General features: G+C 30.3%; 2 protein-coding genes across 5 annotated transcripts in view; one reads left to right on the top strand and one right to left on the bottom strand.

The window, feature by feature from the left end:
- Positions 1–14,717, bottom strand: part of LOC130891465 (trace amine-associated receptor 1) — a 38,996-nt gene extending 24,279 nt beyond the window's left edge. Inside the window, exon 1 of the mRNA XM_057796234.1 lies at positions 14,612–14,717. The gene's annotated coding sequence lies outside the window, so the exon portion shown is untranslated. The remainder of the gene's footprint in view (positions 1–14,611) is intronic.
- A 1,546-nt stretch (positions 14,718–16,263) lies between these two features.
- The window catches only part of LOC130891464 (prominin-1), a 29,956-nt gene continuing 21,080 nt past the window's right edge, over positions 16,264–25,139 (top strand). For 2 of the 4 annotated variants that reach the window (XM_057796231.1, XM_057796229.1), the window contains exons 1-6: positions 16,264–16,485; positions 17,271–17,331; positions 20,861–21,102; positions 21,652–21,707; positions 23,470–23,681; positions 24,143–24,330. In XM_057796231.1, the coding sequence (XP_057652214.1) occupies positions 16,395–16,485; positions 17,271–17,331; positions 20,861–21,102; positions 21,652–21,707; positions 23,470–23,681; positions 24,143–24,330 (850 nt within the window). In that variant the 5' untranslated portion in view covers positions 16,264–16,394. The remainder of the gene's footprint in view (positions 16,486–17,270; positions 17,332–20,860; positions 21,103–21,651; positions 21,708–23,469; positions 23,682–24,142; positions 24,331–25,139) is intronic. The other 2 variants (XM_057796230.1, XM_057796232.1) reach the window with 2 other exon arrangements.

The following is a 25,139-nucleotide window of genomic DNA, read 5'->3' as shown; positions in this document are numbered from 1 at the left end:
TCGTCCCCTGGGATTATTTTTGTTCGACCAGTGAAATGTACTTTTGATTTTGCTCTCCAACTTTACAGAAAATTCCATAAAACATCAAGACAATGCACCAGCTTTACACATCTGTTATTGGGGTTGAATTACTGGACTCTATTTGCCAGTTTTCGTCCCCTGGTATTATTTTTGTTCGACCAATGAAATGTACTTTTGATTTTGTTCTCCAACTTTACAGAAAATTCCATAAAACATCAAGACAATGCACCAGCTTTACACATCTGTTATTGCAGTTGAATTACTGGACTCTATTCGCCAGTTTTCGTCCCCTGGGATTATTTTTGTTCGACCAGTGAAATGTACTTTTGATTTTGCTCTCCAACTTTACAGAAAATTCCATAAAACATCAAGACAATGCACCAGCTTTACACATCTGTTATTGCAGTTGAATTACTGGACTCTATTCGCCAGTTTTCGTCCCCTGGGATTATTTTTGTTCGACCAGTGAAATGTACTTTCGATTTTGCTCTCCAACTTCACAGAAAATTCCATAAAACATCAAGACAATGCACCAGCTTTACACATCTGTTATTGCAGTTGAATTACTGGACTCTATTCGCCAGTTTTCGTCCCCTGGGATTATTTTTGTTCGACCAGTGAAGTGTACTTTTGATTTTGCTCTCCAACTTTACAGAAACTTTTCCCGATTGAATTTTTCCCACTAAAAACGAGTTTTTTCATCCAATTAAATTTTTTGGCGATCTTTGTACGAGTTGCAAACTTTTTTATGCAAATAAAAACCGAGAGCAAGACTTCATTCGAACGCTTTCGCTATTCTTTGTCTTAGAAGTTGAATTCTTTTAAAAAAATTTCGACAAATACCACATTAAATTTTCAAGAATCTATTAGAACTCAACTTTTCATAATATAGAAAACATAAACCACGTAAAAACGAGGACTGCCGTATAGTGCCTTTTTATAGTTACATGTAGCTCAAGGAAATGCATATTTTTCCAATGGAAATTCTACGTCTACTTGATTATATTAAATGATATAGTTGCTTTCTGGAATATACACGAAGAGATAAAACTCTTGTTAACTTGTTGTCGAATACCATTGAATAATTTTTACAATGCCAGACAAAGTTCTTGTTGTAGATAAACATTATTAGTTCGTCGAATTTATTCCAGAACAAATTTACACAACATCCCGATGTTAAAACATTTCAGTAGTGATATCATTTCGAAAATATCATTTCATCCGACAGCTTATATTATAAGGGTGCGTCGAGTGGTAAAAGGGAGAGATTACAACCCAAGATTAAAGGGATTATTTTTCCCTTATCATGTTATTAACGATTTAGTTTCGGTCAATGCGCATTCAAAACTTTTTTTCATTATCAATTATACCTTGTTATGGAAAAATCTATTTATTTGAAGCGAATGTTTACATTCTATCGGGGATGGCGAAAAAACATTGACCCAGTCTCAAATATTTATTTCTCTCATCGTCGTTTTGTTACTTTCCAAGAGTTAGTGCGTTAGATCGTGATCTAGGGATTTTAGTATTTTAGTAGTCTGTAAATCACCGTTCATTGTCCAACTTTTCTTCGTTTCTTTTTTTTTTTTCATTGGAATCTGTCCAGACTATACATGGTAATGATTTATATCTGTTATATTGGAATAAACGATACAATGAGAGATAAATATTTCGAATTGAACGTCATACAAAAACTATCACGACTAATTCGTTTATTAAATGACTCAAAATAACGATGAAACCCAAAAGTTTCGAATTATCTGAAAGAAATCACAAGATATTAGGTCGGAACACTCAACGAATCTCTAAAATTAAAATTAAATTACTAAAGTTCCATCCAGTATTAAATATTCGCGAGTGTTGGGGACGGGACGCGTCGACAACAGAGCCCTTGGACGTTTTTTACACTGTTGAACGATTTGGTGGCTACGAGTTCGAAAATTTCGACATAGTTGACAGATTTATGAGCTATTGTTTTATAATTATCGAGTTGAACTGGAATTTTTTCATTTATAATTGTTTTTCTTTGTTTTTCGAGTCAAAAATGTTATAAAATCTTGTTGGTGAAACGCTGCTTGGTATGGAATAGAAAGGAATCGTAATTTTCACGCAAACGCGAATGTTTGCGTAAAATTAAAATTAAATTACTAAAGTTCCATCCTTTATTAAATATTCGCGAGTGTTGAGGACGCAACGCGTCGACAACAGAGCCCTTGTACGTTTTTTACACTTTTGAACGACTTTGTGGCTGCGAGTTCGAAAATTTCGTTATAGTTGCCAGATTTATGAACTGTTGTTTTATAATTATCAAGTTGAACTGGAATTTTTTCATTTATAATTGTTTTCCTTTGTTTTTCGAGTCAAAAATGTTATAAAATCTTGTTGGTGAAACACTGCTTGGTATGGAATAGAAAGGAATCGGTAATTTTAACACAAACGTGAATTTTTGCATAAAATTAAAATTAAATTACTAAAGTTCCATCCTTTATTAAATATTCGCGAGTGTTGTGGACGGGACGCGTCGACAACAGAGCCCTTGGACGTTTTTTACACTGTTGAACGATTTGGTGGCTGCGAGTTCGAAAATTTCGACATAGTTGCCAGATTTATGAACTGTTGTTTTATAATTATCGAGTTGAACTGAAATTTTTTAATTTATAATTGTTTTCCTTTGTTTTTCGAGTCAAAAATGTTATAAAATCTTGTTGGTGAAACGCTGCTTGGTATGGAATAGAAAGGAATCGTAATTTTCACGCAAACGCGAATGTTTGCGTAAAATTAAAATTAAATTACTAAAGTTCCATCCTGTATTAAATATTCGCGAGTGTTGAGGACGCAACGCGTCGACAACAGAGCCCTTGTACGTTTTTTACACTTTTGAACGACTTTGTGGCTGCGAGTTCGAAAATTTCGTTATAGTTGCCAGATTTATGAACTGTTGTTTTATAATTATCAAGTTGAACTGGAATTTTTTAATTTATAATTGTTTTCCTTTGTTTTTCGAGTCAAAAACGTTATAAAATCTTGTTGGTGAAACGCTGCTTGGTATGGAATAGAAAGGAATCGTAATTTTCACGCAAACGCGAATGTTTGCGTAAAATTAAAATTAAATTACTAAAGTTCCATCCTGTATTAAATATTCGCGAGTGTTGAGGACGCAACGCGTCGACAACAGAGCCCTTGTACGTTTTTTACACTTTTGAACGACTTTGTGGCTGCGAGTTCGAAAATTTCGACATAGTTGCCAGATTTATGAACTGTTGTTTTATAATTATCAAGTTGAACTGGAATTTTTTCATTTATAATTGTTTTCCTTTGTTTTTCGAGTCAAAAATGTTATAAAATCTTGTTGGTGAAACACTGCTTGGTATGGAATAGAAAGGAATCGGTAATTTTAACACAAACGGGAATTTTTGTGTAAAATTAAAATTAAATTACTAAAGTTCCATCCTGTATTAAATATTCGCGAGTGTTGAGGACGCAACGCGTCGACAACAGAGCCCTTGTACGTTTTTTACACTTTTGAACGACTTTGTGGCTGCGAGTTCGAAAATTTCGACATAGTTGCCAGATTTATGAACTGTTGTTTTATAATTATCAAGTTGAACTGGAATTTTTTAATTTATAATTGTTTTCCTTTGTTTTTCGAGTCAAAAATGTTATAAAATCTTGTTGGTGAAACACTGCTTGGTATGGAATAGAAAGGAATCGGTAATTTTAACACAAACGTGAATTTTTGCGTAAAATTAAAATTAAATTACTAAAGTTCCATCCTGTATTAAATATTCGCGAGTGTTGAGGACGCAACGCGTCGACAACAGAGCCCTTGGACGTTTTTTACACTGTTGAACGATTTGGTGGCTGCGAGTTCGAAAATTTCGACATAGTTGCCAGATTTATGAGCTATTGTTTTATAATTATCGAGTTGAACTGGAATTTTTCAGTTTATAATTGTTTTTCTTCGTTTTTCGAGTCAAAAATGTTATAAAATCATGGTGGGGAAACACTGCTTGGTATGGAATAGAAAGGAATCGGTAATTTTAACACAAACGTGAATTTTTGCGTAAAATTAAAATTAAATTACTAAAGTTCCATCCTGTATTAAATATTCGCGAGTGTTGAGGACGCAACGCGTCGACAACAGAGCCCTTGTACGTTTTTTACACTTTTGAACGACTTTGTGGATGCGAGTTTGAAAATTTCGTTATAGTTGCCAGATTTATGAACTGTTGTTTTATAATTATCGAGTTGAACTGAAATTTTTTAATTTATAATTGTTTTCCTTTGTTTTTCGAGTCAAAAACGTTATAAAATCATGGTGGTGAAACACTGCTTGGTATGGAATGGAAAGGAATCGTAATTTTCACACAAACGCGAATGTTTGCGGTTTTTGATGTTCGACAATCGTTTTTATCTGAGGGAATGCGGCACGACCCCCTAAAATTAGCTGATTATTATGCAGGACGTCTGTTCTCTATGCTAATGAGCTTTGCCTGTTATATCAGTTCTACAACAAACTCGACTCGCATAAAATTAAACAAATAACTCAATATTTTTATAATTACAAATATAAATTATCTCTAAATAAATATTTTCTTGTGTAAATATTGTTTTTAGATAGTAGATATCGTGATTAAGGACGAGTCGTATCAACTTTTTTCCGAAGCTTGCAGTCGAGGCTAAAAAAGTGAATTTTCTTAACGAAAAACGCTTATTTTTAAATTGATAATATTTTATGTTAATATTCCAGACTTTTCATCGTTAAATATACATACAAGAAATAGATTTTTCTGATTTATGATCTCGACAACTCGCTGACGTCGCACGTCGCCGGTTTAAAAACTTTTTCCACTCATCATTCATTTTTTTCGTCATTACCAAGTTAAATCAATCCTCAGCATGCTTCGAATTAAATATTAATCGTTTTACAGATCAGAAAAGATTTGATTTCAATCGGCAAATGATTATACACTTTTTATCCATTGTAAAGTATCGAGCCTTTAACTAATCCTGAACGTGGACTTTTTTAATAGAATTCTACGGATTCTACCATAATTTAAAACCAGTTTCGTCTGCAAATAGACAGATTTTACCATAGAAAAAACAAAATAGGGACTAGTACTGAGCCTTGAGGCACTCCATATTCTATTAGCTTGCAAAAAGACACCGTCGAAGCCGACTTCTGTTGGAATTAGGTCAAAAACACTCTGTATCTTGAAAATTTTATCTCGAAAACTACGAATTATCAAGAGGAAAACATCGCGGTTTTGTATTTTGCCAAATACATAAATTATCTAGAAAAATATGGTTACTATGAAGCTGTTACATAAATTTTGTTCACCGCATTGATATGGAAAAAGTTTGATTGAAACCGATATCTATTTATTTCTTCTTTCCCTCAAACTTCGGAGATTTATAAGAAAATTTGTACACAACAATCATTCCTTCATTCAAATACTTGACTTGTTTGTAATCGGTATTTCGAAAATTGTAATAACAGATTGTAATATGAATCATCAAGGTTTTAGCTTGGTAAAACCATTCTATAGACTTAGATTGAAGCCCCAACATCTTAAACATCTTCGAACTTCATAATGATTTCAAAAACAACGTGTGGTACACATTAGAATCCAAAAATTGGTTTCTAACCTCAATATCCGACTAAAGTAGACGACCTGAACGCGGAGGTGGGTCCGCATCTTCGAGGAATGCTTTACAGTCGAGTATCTGGCCTAAAAGATTTCGCAAGATTCAGTCCTTCGAAGTTTGGATCCGAGTTAATTATTCCGTTACGTATAGAAGGTCCGTCAGAACTTTAAACATAATCCCGTGCTAAAGTCAAAGTTTATATATTTACATAAGATTATTAACGGTCGGATTTACCGCGCGAATCAAATATTCAAGCTTCGAATCGATTTCGTTATCAAAATTATTATAAATAATAAGCATAAAAACAGCAATTTTTACGATTAACATTGACGTGAAGTATAAATGTGTTTTAATTCGATCACATTGTATCTAACATTGTTTTCCTATCGAAATTCAGAAAGGTATAGAGTAATAAAACCTCATTAGGTATGTAAAGGGACCACGCAGCGACCCGATGAATATTTAAGCCACTTTCATAGTTTGACATTGAAAAATTCTTTCTTTTTATCAAGTGCGGGGAGTACCACCCCGGATTTTGGGTCAATTTAAGGGTTTAGCCTATTGTTATCCATTCATAAACACTGAAAATAGTGCGCCGGTAGGATAATCGTATAAAGAAATGGACTATAAAGTAGTACGGGGTATGTTCGGAGTTAAATATTATTATTAGAAAGCATTTTACAGTCAATATGTCCTCAAATTATGATATAGATTTGATTTCACTTAGCAAATGATTGTGCATTTTTATCTCATTGTAAAATATTGAGCCTTTAACTAATTCTGAACGTGGAATAGTTAAGTAAAGATCGTGCTTTGCGTAATGGATAGACTCGCGATGATTTTTTTGTAATTTAAGGCTTACGAATTAGGTAAACATCCATTCATTTATTATTATATCCATATTAAAATCCCTTGTGCATCAAATCAATTTTTTTTTCGAAATTTCCACTCAAATGCTACTATCGAACAAGAAGATTTTAACTACGGAAAACTTCGATAATATAACGACGAAAAAGTATTTTCCTCTTGGTTTTTCATCGATTTCTGTTACACATCGATATCTTTATATTCCGTACGGGAAATGATTCCCAGATTACAGCTCATAATTCGGTTTGATTTTTTGATTCGTTCTGGCTGCTTCAACGCCACCGTTCGACATTCAACTTTCTAGAAGATTTCGGAGTAACTATTTAAAAAAAAAATGATTAATCGATCGGACAATTAGCAAAGAAAAGATTAATATATACGGGATACAAAGAAAAAACTTATTTTCTTTCGAAAAATGACTTCGCAATAAGTTCGCAAACTAAAAAGAATGAAATTAATTTCCGTCGGCGTTATATCAGACGGAAATTTCTCGTTTAAACGGTTTCTTTGATAAATGCTTGTACATAATAAGCTGCTCGCTTCGAGATCCCCTTGAAAGTCTTTTTTTTTTATTTGTCGAAGTTTTATAATTCCCTTCTTGTTACTATTTTACCAACAATGTATTTACTTCCAGTCAATCACTTATTAAGATCTAGTAGATATGGTTGAATACGGGGATGATTCCAGAAGTATCTAGCTCAACAAAGACAACATTAATACCCATCAATTACCTGTTCATTGTTGGAAAATCTTTGACCAACGAGTCTGCCAACAGAAAATAATCCGAGTCTGCCGAATAAAATAGCAATTAAAATTTTGATTAATTAATTTTGGCCACTGATCATTTTTCGAAATGGTCAATGAAAATTGTCGCTAAAAACCGACGCCGTGACCTCACCTGCAGATACAACAGTCTTTGTCTTCTTCGGAACCGGTTCCACCTTTTCAGTCCATTGTTTTGAATGTTTTTTTTTGCTTTGGGTTTGAAGTAATGAACCCACGTTTCAACCATGGTTATGAAACTTCGTGTTTCTATTTGTAAAACATTACCAATCATGTTCCATTGTGAAAAATCGCGGTATCCATCTCGCCCACATCTTTCTCGTGTCCAAATCATTATTAATTATATTTTCCAGTGGATTCTCTTCAATTTTTCTAGAGTTATCTTCAATCATTGCGATTCTGGTATTCGCAAATCGTACGATCTGGTTAAACTTTGCTACACATCTAATTCAACTTTTATATTATTTGGACAAAGACCTTTCCAAATAAAATAATTGTATCGAAACATGTGCTGTATAGATTGCTTATATTCATCATCGTAGTTATGAATTAACGACGATGTCAGATCGAAAGTTTCGACACACTATTATGAGAAACTAATATAACGGAATTTCGACGATAAAATCTCAAACACCCAGTGACCCAGTGGACTGAAATACGACTTGGCAGATCTAAATTCCACTACATTCGTTATATATTATCATTCCGAATGGACGTTTCTCTTTATTCCGTTTGTGCGACCTTCACATTGTCGGCTTCACCTACTTCAAAATTCCGACGGAATTTCAATTTGGATAACTCGGCTGGAGATACAATATATTTCATTATTTTTTTTTATATTAGTTTATTATGCCTTTATCGAGTCGTATCTCAGATATGTATACCCTTTCCTTTTGGGTTACGTTACGTATTTACTCGGACTAAACAGCGCCGCCATCTCTAAACAACTAATACGGAAACGAAAATGATCGAAGGGAACCTCCTCGAACTGGAAGAAGCTTTCGATGCAAATAAATGAATTATATCAAAAATAACATCGCGGTTCGATATCTTTTTGCTGATTTACATTTATGGTTGGTGGAGTCGAGAGGAAATTACGGTTCTAAATTATCGTACGTTACCTTTTTTTTTTTTCTCGGTTTTGAGTGTAGCCTCAACTCCCTCGAATGCGATGTATTTTTAAGCTGAGCTAAATCTAAATGCTTAACGACCCACATTACGATTTGTAACTTATACACGGGGATTTTTTTTTCTCTCTATTATTGTCGTTGTCGTTTTATAAATCTGAACAAAAAACGTTTGTCGTTGAAAAGCGTAATTTGTTAGAGACGAATAATCATACTGCAACGAAACTATTTCTATTGAATTGTTTTAATTAAATTAACTCGGTTTCTTTTGGAAATATCATTAATTTAACTCGTTCCGGATATTGACCGAACCGGTGGAATAAAATACTTAATGATTTTTCTACAGAATGAAATAAAAAACTTTTGGAAGTTTGTTTACCAACTAAGTGGCTTCGTTTCTAAAGTTAACTCGTTTCGGTGAGACGTCTTTGGATGTGTAAACTCAATTAAATTTTAATTTCAAATTTGAATGTCGCTACAGCTAATTCTATGTACTTTAATCTATTTCGATTTGAATAAATTTGGATTTTTGAGTAAGTTGCAACGCTGGAAAAGCCGGTCTGACAAACCAATAATGGCCCAAACCCGGTTGAAGTCTGGGTAATCGGAACCAGTCCTCGGCCATCTTATTGTCTTGCTCAACAAAAATTCATCCCGATCTCGAATTTTTTTCCGTGCGTTCAATTAATTAATTAAAATATAATTATTAGGTAATGAATGTCGCAGGTCTTGTATTTTGGGAGTAAAAAGGGTTAAATAATCATTTTGTGATACTTCTATTGTCGTAAAAAGTTTTTTAATCTGTTTTGGATCCTTTTTATTAAATTTTAGTGTCCTGGAAATTTTTTAAATTATATTTTAAGACCCTTTATCTTAATTCTAGTGTCTCAGGCCCTTTTTAATTCTGCTTTATATATATATTTTTACTTTTGGTGCCTTTAACGCTTCTCTAGAATCTCTATTAATTCCGAGACACTTTTTTTTCGAAAAACTTTGCCTTTTTTAAAGTTGCCCCCGAAAAGTTTTCAAAAAACTTCATTTTTTCGATACATTTTTTATATTTAAGACCCCAAATACATTTGCCTTGTGAATATTCTTCTATATTAGTTCAATTTTCACTTTTTTACTTCCTCGTTATCACAAAATTACGATAAGTTATACGAGGTATTTCAAAAATTTGTTCAACAGTGGATAAAAAAATTCTAACGCATTGTATAATTGAAAAAAAAAAAATTTTAAACTATGTCAAATTAATTATCTTGATTCATAAATATGATTTATTCGGATAATATTTCATAAAACTAATACAGGGTGAGCCGAAATACAATTTGTTGTGGGTTTCGTTATAAGTTGAAATTAGTTTTCGGTTTTCCTGGCACTTTTTGAAGTTTTTGTTATAGTCATGATACAATTTTTCAAAATATATGCCCTATTGTATCTTCCTAATACTGTTATTTGGACCTAGAAGTTTTTTTTTTCAAAAAAATCGTTATTTATAATTTTTTTTTGTAAATATTGGGTTTTTGAGATAATTTTTGATTTTTCTACAACATTGTCTATTGAATAATTTGGTTTCTAACGTATTATACACAAATTCTCTTCTTTTTGACTTTTTTTTAAATATTTTTCATATTTTTTAAGATCCAAACCCTCCAAATACTTTCCCGCAACATTTTCGTCTCCTAGACTCTTTTTTTAAGTTTATTCCGGATGTTTTTCAAATTCTATTGTCATAAAAAGTTTTTTTATTCTGTTTTGGATCGTTTGTATTAAATTTTGGTGTCCTGGAAATTTTTTAAATTCTATTTTAAGACCCTTTATCTTAATTCTAGTGTCTTAGGCCCAGAATTACATTCTGCTCTATATATATATATTTTTACTTTTGGTAAAAAAAGTGTACAACAATGTCAAATTGATTATCTTGATTCATAAATATGATTTATTCGAATAATATTTCATAAAACTAATACAGGGTGAGTCGAAATACAATTTGTTGTGGGTTTCGTTAAAAGTTAAAATTAGTTTTCTGTTTTCCTACCACTTTTTGAAGTTTTTGTTATCATCAAGTTACATTTTTTCAAAATATATGTCCTATTGGATCTTCCTAATAAAGTTATTTGGATCTAGAAGTTTTTTTTTTCAAAAAAATCGTCATTTACACATTTTTTTTTGTATGGCATCCAGCGGTTTCCGTTTCCAATAAATAATCTAATTGGTAATGGTAAAAATTCGTGACATACGATTTTTTTCATCTCGTAAAAACGTAATAAACCTCCCAATATCTTGCACATCATCTAAGCTCAAACTTATTGCATTTTCTCTATCACATGTACCAAAGATTCCAAATACTTTTGCCAATAGATGTTGTTTATATGAAGCTACACAAAAAATTTGGTTACTTCTTCTGCCTTTAGTACTCTGGCCTTTTTTCGTATACACAGCCAGCCAGCAATTTGTTTTATAACCAAACAACTCTTCAGCATTGAGAACTATATATTATTATATTATTATCAACAGTATTGAAATGATAATATTTCATTCGGTATAAACTTTGCGAAATTCTAAAGAAAAGTTTTGATTTATATACTGAGCAGCACCAAAATCTGTCAACAAATCTTATTTCTGTATGTCAACAGCTGTTACATTCCTATCTAATTATCATACTACTCGTATATATATTTGTGGAAGAAAATACGATTTACTGTATCAGTAATCATGTGGAAGTTATTTGTTTCCAAGGACATATCTTTCACCAGAGACGCAGATATTTTTATTTAAAATAAACTTCGTCCTTCTGATGTTAAAATCTGTCGGGTTGTTAAAAAAGATAGTACAATAGAAATAGAAAGTACGTACAGACAAAATCGTGACTAAACCAAAGTAATTTGACATTTTTTAAACATTATTTGTTTGTTCTTATTTTTGATTTGGATTATTTCGCGATTGTTGTAGTTGCAAATGCAGTTTTTATTGCATCTACCACGTATCGATGATATGAGATTTTTAATCGAATCACCGTGCCATTAATTTGTGTAATTAATTAAGAAAATTATGGGTGTTTCGGATTTCAAGAGAAAAATTAATGAGTAACCGCTACTGAAATAACAAGCGGAATCTTCATCTCGGATATTCGATCCATGATACAAATTATTATAGCAACGATAATTAAGGAAAATATGTATATATATATATATATATATATATATATATATATATATATATAACTACATTTCTCAATTTCAATAACTGAAAATGAAGTTACCACAAAAAAAATTATTTTGTATATACAGGGTGTCTCACGACGAGTATATGGCGAAATATTTCCTAAATTCGACTGTAACTTTGTTATTTTAAATGGAACACCCTGTATATTAATATATTTTTGAAATCTACGTAAGATTTTAGTATAGTTTTGTTTGAAAACTTTTTTCGAAAAATGCATACTTTTTGAGTTATTAATTTTTTTGTAAAAAATTTGATCAATTGCAAACCCTTATAAATTATTTTTTTACGTGGATACCCTTGAAAGTATAGAAAATTTTTTTATCCGGTTGTTTTTAGCAATATCAGACGTATTTGAATCTATGTTGAAAAATTTCCCATTTTATACAGGGTGTGTATAAAAAGTGTTTAAAGTTTAACTTCATAAATATCGAATTTCTTTATTTTTTTTAATAGAACCACCCGGTTTTTTCTATTTTAATGCACTCAGGGGTAAAAAATAAGGTAAATTCATGTATACTTTCCTATACCTAAACCTAACCGTTATCCAAATATTAAATGTTTTATGTAAATTTTTAGAAATTTAGGTGTGGTCTAAATTTTGACCCGTTGATACAAGCACTAAGAAATAAAAAAGTTTTTATCTTTATAAATATATAAAAAAAATCAAATCAAATTGTATTTACTAATATTACTCCAATTTTTAGTCGTTTCCGAGGGTTTAAATTGTAATTTATAACAAGCTTTAATTTTTTATGTATACTTTTAGTAGGCTTTGTAATAAATGACATTTAACTGTCATTAGTCAATACTTTCGAAAATCATTAAAATGACCTTGCTAAAACCAACCGAACAAAAACAATTTTCATATCCCGGGTGGTTCTATTTAAAAAAATAAAGAAATTTGATATTTATGAAGTTGAACTTTAAACACTTTTTATACATACCCCGTATAAAAAAAAGATTTTTTCAACATAGATTCAAATACGTCTGTTATTGCTAAAATCAACCGGATAAAATTTTTTTTCATATCTTTAACGGTATCCACGTAAAAAAACAATTTATAAGGGTTTGCAATTGATAAAATTTTTTACAAAAAAATTAATAACTCAAAAAATAAACATTTTTGGAAAAAAGTTTTTAGACAAAAGTATACTAAAATTTTACGTAGATTCCAAATATGTATTAATATACAGGGCGTTCTATTTAAAATAACAAAGTTACAGTCGAATTTATGATTTAACTGTAAATATTTCGCCATATACAGATAGTTTTAACTCGTCGTGGGACACCCTGTATATACAAAAACATTTTTTTGTGGTAACTTCATTTTTAGTTATCGAAATTGAGAAATATAAAAATAAAGAAATTCGATATTTATGAAGTTAAACTTTAAACACTTTTTATACACACCCTGTATGAAATGGAAAATTTTACAACATAGATTCAAATACGTCTGTTATTGCTAAAATCAACCGGATAAAATTTTTTTTCATATCTTTAACGGTATCCACGTAAAAAAACAATTTATAAGGGTTTGCAATTGATAAAATTTTTTACAAAAAAATTAATAACTCAAAAAATAAACATTTTTGGAAAAAAGTTTTTAGACAAAAGTATACTAAAATTTTACGTAGATTCCAAATATGTATTAATATACAGGGCGTTCTATTTAAAATAACAAAGTTACAGTCGAATTTATGATTTAACTGTAAATATTTCGCCATATACAGATAGTTTTAACTCGTCGTGGGACACCCTGTATATACAAAAACATTTTTTTGTGGTAACTTCATTTTTAGTTATCGAAATTGAGAAATATAAAAATAAAGAAATTCGATATTTATGAAGTTAAACTTTAAACACTTTTTATACACACCCTGTATGAAATGGAAAATTTTACAACATAGATTCAAATACGTCTGTTATTGCTAAAATCAACCGGATAAAATTTTTTTTCATATCTTTAACGGTATCCACGTAAAAAAACAATTTATAAGGGTTTGCAATTGATAAAATTTTTTACAAAAAAATTAATAACTCAAAAAGTATGCATTTTTGGAAAAAAGTTTTTAGATAAAAGTATACTAAAATTTTACGTAGATTCCAAATATGTATTAATATACAGGGCGTTCTATTTAAAATAACAAAGTTACAGTCGAAAACCCAAACGTAATTTTGTTGATAGTTTTAACTCGTCGTGGGACACCCTGTATATACATATTCCGTTCTAATTATGTATACAACTATAGTTGGCATATGGATTCATTAAAGCACGAGATATATATTTAAAAATTAAATTTTTTTAAGAACGAAAACCTAAAATATCCAATTTAAAATTTAGAACCGTATCATTAAATTTAGCACGAGGAAATATTAAAAGATTTTCAATGTAAAAGAACTACTGATGCGGGTAATGCTGCTGGAAAACGTTCTGCAGACGTTGTGTTTAAAAAAAAAAAAGAAAAGAAATTGAGTGTTCATTTTATTCGAGTTGGTAAAGGGTTGCGAAAGCGACTAAGAAACGCCCGAAATTTACATCGAACGTAGTAAAAATTAAATATTAATAAACGAAAATTCAATTCCGAAAATATCTCCACACTTTTTATTTTACAACATTAGATAAATTATACGTCGGATGGAATTGTTGGAGTGTCAGGTGCACGAAAGGGAGTTTTTACATGCAGATTAACCAGGTCAAATTACCGAAAGTTAAATTTACGCAAAACACACGCACCGGTCGTTCCGTAAAGTTTATAGGGGATTCAAGTTGGAACCAAAAGCGATTAAGGGTTGTTTTCGCAAACAACATCACTTATAATTATAATTTAAACATTTTTTTATCTAAATATTAGATCGAAAATTGTTTGGAAAGCGTCTTCATATAGAATTGATCCGGTTAAATACTTCACTTGATTAAATAGGATAAATAATGAACTTACCCAATAGTATTTCATTGTTTTCCGCGTATTAGTTTTATGAGAAACAATTTCGGGGTATCCTTGTATCCGCGCGAATTTCGGCACCTTCTTCGGAGTGTCCGCACACGGCCAAATAGTCACTGCAACAACTATCCAAATTTCGACTCTGATACAGACGTTATCCCGACTCCAGGACAATCCAAGCAGGCGCACCAATTCGAATTCAATCGAATATAATCTTTTTAAAGATATTAATTAGTCAAATTTAACCGACGATTTCGAAATTAAAATTTCTCGATCGCGAAACTGAGAACTACGGTTTTTTGATTACGAATCATCCTAATTTATTCTTCATCGACAGATATTGATCTCGATTGAAGATTTATTAAATTAAATGTTCCTAGTTTAAGGAAGCATCCATAACCTTTCCAATCGATTACGTTTTCCATTTTTTTACTCCATTAATATACGAGGATGTATTGATATTTAGTTAACCTAGACCAGTTCAATGCGTAAACAAACTATTGCGTTACCATAACAAAAAAACAATAAATTATTAGAAGTGTAAGTGTAAAGTTTGTCCACGGAAATTGTGAAAATCGAAAAATTGAAGTATCGAGTCATCTACTTGTATTTAAAAGGGTTAAGAGGTAAGTAGATTTACGCGAAAAATTGGCCTGCAAGCTTCAAAAGAAGTAATGAAGATGATGACCTATCGGGAAGGACAGTTTCTGTGTAAGTTCTCGAAAATATCGATACAATTCATGACGAAAACGATTTAGACTTCTCAAAACTTACTATGGATAAGATTTGGGTACATTTCTACGATCCAGAAACGAAGCAACAACCGATGGAATCGAGAAACTCTGGTTCTACAAGACCTAAGAAGTTTCGTGTCAAAAAATCTGTTGTTGCTTCAGTTTTTTGGGATTGTCGTGGATTAATCATGATTGATTTTTTGAATAAGGGTAGAAAAAGTACTATTCGACATTACTACGGGAAAAAATTGAAGAGGAAAAACGCGGAAAGCTACCCAACGCCCCTGCACACAAATCCCATGAAAAAATTCGTGATTTAGGGTTTGATTTATTGAAACACCCCCGTTATTAACCAGATTTGGCTCCGACCGAAAAAAAAGTTTGAAAGATCGTAAATTTTTTTCGGTAACTAGGAGGTAATAAAAGCTGTGGAGGGTCTGGTTTACACAGCAAGAAGAAACGTTTAGAGACGTTTCAGGTTCGCTGTAATCCAATTAAGAGGAGAATATGTCGAGTAATATATTAATTATAAGAAAATGAAAAACAAAAACAATGGATTTAGATCGACTATTCAGCCTGGCGCTAGATGTAATAATCCGCATGATGTTTACAGCTTTGTTAATTAATCATCGCCTTATATAATCCGCCTGAAAGACCTTTTCACGAAAAGTTACAAAAAATCTAGTAGCAAATTAATTGGTTTTACTAACAATGGAACATAATGAACACATTAGCGTGTGTAGGAGACACTGTAAAAAATTATTCAACTTTCTAAAATATATATATATATATATTTAAATAAGACTTGTTGTAAAGATTCCTGAAATTAAAGGAGGTTAATAGGTATTTAAAATCTGAAATAGAGCAAGTTCGTTACACTAATTGAAGCCATTCTAATGCCCACGGGTTTTAGGTATGTTTCGAGGAAATATTTGCAGTTACGGCAATTGTTCGAAGTAATTCCGTGAAGTTTATGGAGCGAATTCGTGAAATTTTTGGAGGAAACTTCAGGACTTCGAAGTATTTAACTAAATAGAAAATCGAATATGAATTCGATTTTGTTTTATGTTATGAAAACCGTTTGGATTTCGTACGTGATTTTTTCGAAAGTTGCGGCTAATAATGCGGATAAAACCGGTATGTAACTAGCTAATTTTCGAGTTTTTCTGGCTAATTTTTGGGTTTTATGGCTAATTTTTGGGTCTTTATGGCTAATTTTTGGGTTTTTGTGGCTAATTTTTCAGTTTTATGGCCAATTTTTGAGCTTTTCTAGCTAATTTTTGGGTTTTTATGGCTAATTTTTGGGTTTTTATAGCTAATTTTTGAGTTTTTCTAGATAATTTTTGGGTTTTTCTAACAATTTTTGGGTTTTGTGGCTAATTTCTGAGTTTTTCTAGCTAATTTTTGGGGTTTGTGGCTAATTTCTGAGTTTTTCTAGCTAATTTTCGAGTTTTTCTGGCTAATTTTTGGGTTTTATCGCTAATTTTTGGGTTTTTCTAGCTAATTTTTGGGTTTTATTGTTAATTTTTGGGTTTTTATGGCTAATTGTTGAGTTTTTATGGCTAATTTTTGTATTTTATAGCTAATTTTTGGGTTTTTATTGCTAATTTTTGGATTTTCTAACAATTTTTGGGTTTTTGTGGCTAATTTCTGAGTTTTTCTAGCTAATTTTCGAGTTTTTCTGGCTAATTTTTGGGTTTTATGACTAACTTTTGGGATTTTATAGCTAATTTTTGGGTTTTTCTAGCAATTTTTGAGTTTTTCTAGCTAATTTTTGAGTTTTTCTAGCTAATGTTTAAGTTTTCTAGCTAATTTTTGGAATTTTATGGCTAATTTTTGGGTTTTTATGGCTAATTTTTGGTTTTTATAGCTAATTTTCAGAATTTCCATTTGAAAACTCACGTTTTTCTATTTTTTTTTAGATACGAAATGTGAAATCGATCGATGTCGTAATTTGAAAACTGTAAATCAAAATGTTAAACCGTAAGTTTTATTTTTGAATTAAATACACTTTTAATAAATTTATCGATTAAACGATAGATTTTATTTCGATTATTATATATATATATCGAATGCCGTATTATCGTTTTAAGTTGAAATTATAGAGATTTAGTTTGTAAATTTTAGGAATAAACGTTTTCTAAGTAACGAAACTCTGAAAACTAACCTAGATACTCTTTCATGTTAAATTCGAGTTTGTTCTAGTTGCTGAACATTTTCCGCACATCAAATTTAACGTATACCGTAATAATATACTGAAACTATCTTTTTGTATTCTCATTTTTATACGACGAGTTTTCGTTTCGATATTATAATCAAAGTAAAACAACATATACGTAATAAATAATGATTCGAATCAATTCGAAAGCTTTTATCACATCAATAATATTAATATTACTATTTATATCGTAATTTCTATATGAATTAAGTAAAGAAAATATTGTTTACGACTAAAATAATAAAAGTAATCATATTGAACGTGTTTATACATCGTATTATTTTAAAGCTTTTGTCTATGGTCTTTACTTGTCTTGCCCATCAATATTAACCCAAATATATCATTTTTAATTAATGTTTCTATTGCATATGTTTCATTTCCATAAATCAAATTCACTCTCGTAAAAAGTTGATTACGTTAATATAAAATGTACTGGCTGTATCGATTTTCCCTGTATTAAATCAAATTTTGGCTTTATTAAAACACAGAATTTTCTTTATATAAAATTAGTTGAAGTAGAAATGTAGTTGATCGATATTCAAATTCGTAGCAAGAAACAATTTATTGAAAAAGTTTAGAACAGTCTATGAAAGTTGAGAGATTTTTTTCAAAAATAAATTTCGATTACCACAAAACTATGAATTGTAAAAATTTGATTCAAACCATATCGACCAACTATAACTATTCAAAAAATAATGATTTTGTAGTTTAAATCAACTAATTTTCGTGCATTTTTGATTAAAATTATATATCGGACAAACAGATAAACAATTTGAAAAAGGAATTGATGTACATAATATCAAATAAAACAAATAACTATGAGTATTCAAAAAAAATACTGATTTTATAGCTTAAATCAACTAATTTTCGTACATTTTTTATTCAAAATTTATATCGGACAAACGAATAAACAATTTGAAAAAGGAATTAACGTACATAATATAAACTAAAACAAATATCTATAAGTATTGAAAAAATAATGATTTTATAGTTTAAATCAACTAATTTTCGTACATTTTTGATTTAAAATATATATCGGACAAACGAATAAACAATTTGAAAAAGGAATTAACGTACATAATATAAACTAAAACAAATATCTAAAAGTATTCAAAAAATAATGATTTTATAGTTTAAATCAACTAATTTTCGTACATTTTTGATTTAAAATATATATCGGACAAACGAATAAACAATTTGAAAAAGGAATTAACGTACATAATATAAACTAAAACAAATATCTAAAAGTATTCAAAAAATAATGATTTTATAGTTTGAATCAACTAATTTTCGTACATTTTTTATTCAAAATTTATATCGGACAAACGAATAAACAATTTGAAAAAGGAATTAACGTACATAATATAAACTAAAACAAATATCTATAAGTATTGAAAAAATAATGATTTTATAGTTTAAATCAACTAATTTTCGTACATTTTTGATTTAAAATATATATCGGACAAACGAATAAACAATTTGAAAAAGGAATTAACGTACATAATATAAACTTAAACAAATATCTAAAAGTATTCAAAAAATAATGATTTTATAGTTTAAATCAACTAATTTTCGTACATTTTTGATTTAAAATATATATCGGACAAACGAATAAACAATTTGAAAAAGGAATTAACGTACATAATATAAACTTAAACAAATATCTATAAGTATTCAAAAAATACTGATTTTATAGTTTAAATCAACTAATTTTCGTAGATTTTTTATTCAAAATTTATATCGGACAAACCAATAAACAATTTGAAAAAGGAATTAACGTACATAATATAAACTAAAACAAATAATTATAAGTATTGAAAAAATAATGATTTTATAGTTTGAATCAACTAATTTTCGTACATTTTTTATTCAAAATATATATCGGACAAACGAATAAACAATTTGAAAAAGGAATTAACGTACATAATATAAACTTAAATAAATATCTAAAAGTATTCAAAAAATAATGATTTTATAGTTTAAATCAACTAATTTTCGTAGATTTTTTATTCAAAATTTATATCGGACAAACCAATAAACAATTTGAAAAAGGAATTAACGTACATAATATAAACTAAAACAAATAACTATAAGTATTGAAAAAATAATGATTTTATAGTTTGAATCAACTAATTTTCGTAGATTTTTTATTCAAAATTTATATCGGACAAACCAATAAACAATTTGAAAAAGGAATTAACGTACATAATATAAACTAAAACAAATAATTATAAGTATTGAAAAAATAATGATTTTATAGTTTGAATCAACTAATTTTCATAGATTTTTTATTCAAAATTTATATCGGACAAACCAATAAACAATTTGAAAAAGGAATTAACGTACATAATATAAACTAAAACAAATAACTATAAGTATTGAAAAAAATAATGATTTTATAGTTTGAATCAACTAATTTTCGTAGATTTTTTATTCAAAATTTATATCGGACAAACCAATAAACAATTTGAAAAAGGAATTAACGTACATAATATAAACTAAAACAAATAACTATAAGTATTGAAAAAATAATGATTTTATAGTTTGAATCAACTAATTTTCGTAGATTTTTTATTCAAAATTTATATCGGACAAACCAATAAACAATTTGAAAAAGGAATTAACGTACATAATATAAACTAAAACAAATAATTATAAGTATTGAAAAAATAATGATTTTATAGTTTGAATCAACTAATTTTCATAGATTTTTTATTCAAAATTTATATCGGACAAACCAATAAACAATTTGAAAAAGGAATTAACGTACATAATATAAACTAAAACAAATAACTATAAGTATTGAAAAAATAATGATTTTATAGTTTGAATCAACTAATTTTCGTAGATTTTTTATTCAAAATTTATATCGGACAAACCAATAAACAATTTGAAAAAGGAATTAACGTACATAATATAAACTAAAACAAATAATTATAAGTATTGAAAAAATAATGATTTTATAGTTTGAATCAACTAATTTTCATAGATTTTTTATTCAAAATTTATATCGGACAAACCAATAAACAATTTGAAAAAGGAATTAACGTACATAATATAAACTAAAACAAATAACTATAAGTATTGAAAAAAATAATGATTTTATAGTTTGAATCAATTAATTATCGTACATTTTTGATTAAAAATATATATCAGACAAACGAATAAATAATTTGAAAAAGGAATTGATGTACATAATATTAAGTAAAATCTAAAAATAGTAGAAATATTTTGTATTTTTGTTTCTATATAAGATCGTGGCCTAAATGTGCAATATTATTTTTATGCTTTCAGTGTTTCGATGGTAACACATTCTTGGATGTCGTCGAAAGACGCAACAGATACGGTCAGAAATGGAAAAATCACAAATAAAAATATCACAAAGTACTTTACTGGAAATTCCGAATTACCTTTTCTCGAAATCCCCAAGGGCGACGATATGCGCATTCAAGAATTAAGACTGGATGAGGAGTATTTGATATTCGGAGCGTTTTCCATTCTAATGGGGTTTTTACAACCCCCCGGATTTCCTCTAGGTACAAATCAAGCGTGTTACCGAATCCAAGTAACAATTTTCCAAAATTCAAATACGTCGTCAACAACTAATCAAATGAATGTACTAATCAAGTAATTTATTGTAATATTTTCCAGTTTAAGTAAATTTTACAGAAATTAAATGTCGTTTTGAAACAATATATATATTTGATCGTCCTTTATATTTTCACTTTTCATTTCAAAATCTATTTTCTCTGGAAATATGATCGACACGATAAGTAATAAAATTTCGAGAACTCAGCTTTTCGGAATTATCGTCATCAAATTTTCCGTTTATATTTTGCGGAAAAGAGGACAATTGGTTTTTATATCACGAGTGTTTATCACATTTTCAGCGACTATAAAGGCCCTAAAGGGATTTACCGCATCCACACTTTATTATTTTTACGACAATTCGTTCCACCGAAAATTATCTATATATTGATTCGTTATTAATTTTTATTTAAACAGTATTTTTTTCGGTGTAAACATTTTTTTTTTGAAACCCCCGAAAAGCCGTAATTAAATTGAAATTAATGCTTTTGTTCCAGATTTGCTTCGCGAAACCCTCAACCAACGAATACCACGATATCTATTAGTTTTACAGGTAATTATACAGTTTAATTCGATTTTATATATCAGCAAAATAAAGTACTATCGGGATTTGAAGGTGTATATCCGTTAAAAAACTTGTTATTGATATCGTTTTGGTTGTTGTCGAAATTCAAGTTATAAATTACGAATTGTCGAAGTTTTTGGAAGAATCGTTTGTCTTTTTCACCTATTATCGTTTGTGGTTTGAATAGTGAAAGGAAATTACTTTAAAAACAACTACCATTAGTTACCGATCGGTTTGGACAGGCGTCGCTAATTTCTTTACCTACTAAAAATCCTTCTTCAACGTTTGATATATAAACGACGAAGAAACTTCCGACGCAAAGATTATATATATGAAAAAAGTGATGAATTATTTATTTTTTTTGGTAATACTAAAACAAACACTCATAATTACACTATTTGACGCGCGTTTCGACGAGACTGAAGACTATTTATACCACAACTACACTAACAGTCACAATTACACTATCTGACGCGCGTTTCGACGAGACTGAAGACTATTTATACCACAACTACACTTACAGTCACAATTACACTATCTGACGCGCGTTTCGACGAGACTGAAGACTATTTACACCACAACTACACCACAACTACACTTACAGTCACAATTACACTGTTTGGAGCGCGTTTCGTCGAGACTGAAGACTGTTTACACCACAACTACACCATTAGTCATAATTACACTGTCTGACGCGCGTTTCGACGAGACTGAAGACTATTTACACCACAACTACACTTACAGTCACAATTACACTGTCTGACGCGCGTTTCGACGAGACTGAAGACTATTTACATCACAACTACACCACAACTACACTTACAGTCACAATTACACTGTTTGGAGCGCGTTTCGTCGAGACTGAAGACTGTTTACACCACAAATACACCATTAGTCATAATTACACTGTTTGAAGCGCGTTTCGACGAGACTGAAGACTATTTACACCACAACTACACCACAACTACACTTACAGTCACAATTACACTGTTTGGAGCGCGTTTCGTCGAGACTGAAGACTGTTTACACCACAACTACACCATTAGTCATAATTACACTGTCTGACTCGCGTTTCGACGAGACTGAAGACTATTTACACCACAACTACACTTACAGTCACAATTACACTGTCTGACGCGCGTTTCGACGAGACTGAAGACTATTTACATCACAACTACACCACAACTACACCATTAGTAATAATTACACTGTCTGACGCGCGTTTCGAGGAGACTGAAGACTATTTACATCACAACTACACCATTAGTCATAATTACACTGTTTGTAGCGCGTTTCGTCGAGACTGAAGACTGTTTACACCACAAATACACCACAACTACACCATTAGTCATAATTACACTGTTTGAAGCGCGTTTCGACGAAACTGAAGACTGTTTACACCACAAATACACCACAACTACACCATTAGTCATAATTACACTGTTTGAAGCGCGTTTCGACGAAACTGAAGACTGTTTACATCACAAATACACCACAACTACACCATTAGTCATAATTTCACTGTTTGAAGCGCGTTTCGACGAGACTGAAGACTGTTTACACCACAAATACACCATTAGTCATAATTACACTGTATGACGCGCGTTTCGACGAGACTGAAGACTATTTACATGATGAAAAGATTATATATATGAAAAAAAGTTGTGAAATATTTATTTTTTTTGGAATACTAAAACAAATTTCGATAAGAATAGTGAATTAATTAAAATTGTTTCAATCAAAATTATAGGTCTTTAAAATGGATATAATATTTGTCGTCTGGATTATAATTTGGATCGTACTGTCGTTATGTCTTCCAATAGCTACAATCACCCAAGTTTTTTGTCATAAAGACGTTCAACGTTTAGAAGAAGTTTCTTCCATTGGACCCCTCCGATTCGTTGAAAAATGTACAAAACGTTTCTTGGAATATTCATTGCATGTACTGCTATTTTTATTAATGTAAGCAGCTTAGATTTTTCCTTTTAGAAATAATATTAATATAAAAAAAAAACGTCTCGACTTAACGAGATTGATTGTTGAGACGTTATTTATTTACTACGGCTGCCCTAAAACGAATCCAAAATGTATCTTTTGGTTGTAAAATAATCTTATCGAGAAAAGACACTTTTTAAACTACTCCCGTCGTAAAATTTTAGGCCAGTCGTGATTTAAAAACGAAAAATTAATGAATCTTTTATATATTTTGTATTTTCTAAAGACTTTTATTAAAAAACGAAGGGAAATATCGAAAATTCTGTATCGTATTTTATTTTTTACTCTAATCTACTTGTCTTTTTATTTATCTTTCATGTTTTCTTTGAAAAAATATAATTGAAATGACTGTTTATTGTTTGTTTTTTTTTAATGGAATTATTTATATTTTGAGTTGACGGGCCTAATTTTTATTTCGATGATTCCAGTCCTACGATCGTCGTGATTCTTGCTGCCAACGAACAAATCTCAAAATCGATCACGAAGTTTCCTCTAGCGACAAATATCTTTTACGAGGACGTCAACGCGTTCGTACGTAATACTCAAATGCAAATATCTTTTGTAGTATCCTCTTCTTTCGATATAGCGATTAAAGGCATCAAAAACGATATGGAAGGTAATATACGCTAAAATATTTATACTGAATACATTTTTTACACCTCAAATACCACCACAACTACACCAATAGTCATAATTACAATGTTTGAAGCGCGTTTCGACGAGACTGAAGACTATTTACACCACAACTACACCAATAGTCATAATTACACTGTTTGAAGCGCGTTTCGACGAGACTGAAGACTGTTTACACCACAAATACACCACAACTACACTTACAGTTACAATTACACTATCTGACGCGCGTTTCGACGAGACCGAAGTCTGTTTACACCACAAATACACCACAACTACACCAATAGTCATAATTACACCGTTTGAAGCGCGTTTCGACGAGACTGAAGATTGTTTACACCACAACTACACCATTAGTCATAATTACACTGTTTGAAGCGCGCTTCGACGAGACTGAAGACTATTTACACCACAACTACACCATTAATCATAATTACACTGTTTGAAGCGCGTTTAGACGGGACTGAAGACTGTTTACACCACAAATACACCACAACTACACCATTAGTCATAATTACACTGTTTGAAGCGCGTTTCGACGAGACTGAAGACTATTTACACTACAAATACACAATTAGTCATAATTACACTGTTTGAAGCGCGTTTCGACGAGACTGAAGACTGTTTACACCACAAATACACCACAACTACACCATTAGTCATAATTACACTGCCTGACGCGCGTTTCGACGAGACTGAATACTATTTACATGATGGAAAGATTATATATATGAAAAAAGTGATGAAATATATATTTTTTGGTAATTCTAAAACAAACACTCATAATTACAC

Source organism: Diorhabda carinulata, chromosome 3 (assembly GCF_026250575.1).
Source record: "Diorhabda carinulata isolate Delta chromosome 3, icDioCari1.1, whole genome shotgun sequence".
Taxonomy (NCBI): Eukaryota; Metazoa; Arthropoda; class Insecta; order Coleoptera; family Chrysomelidae; genus Diorhabda; species Diorhabda carinulata.
The sequence above is the reverse complement of the archived record's forward strand: the minus strand, read 5'-3'. Positions and strand labels throughout refer to the sequence as shown.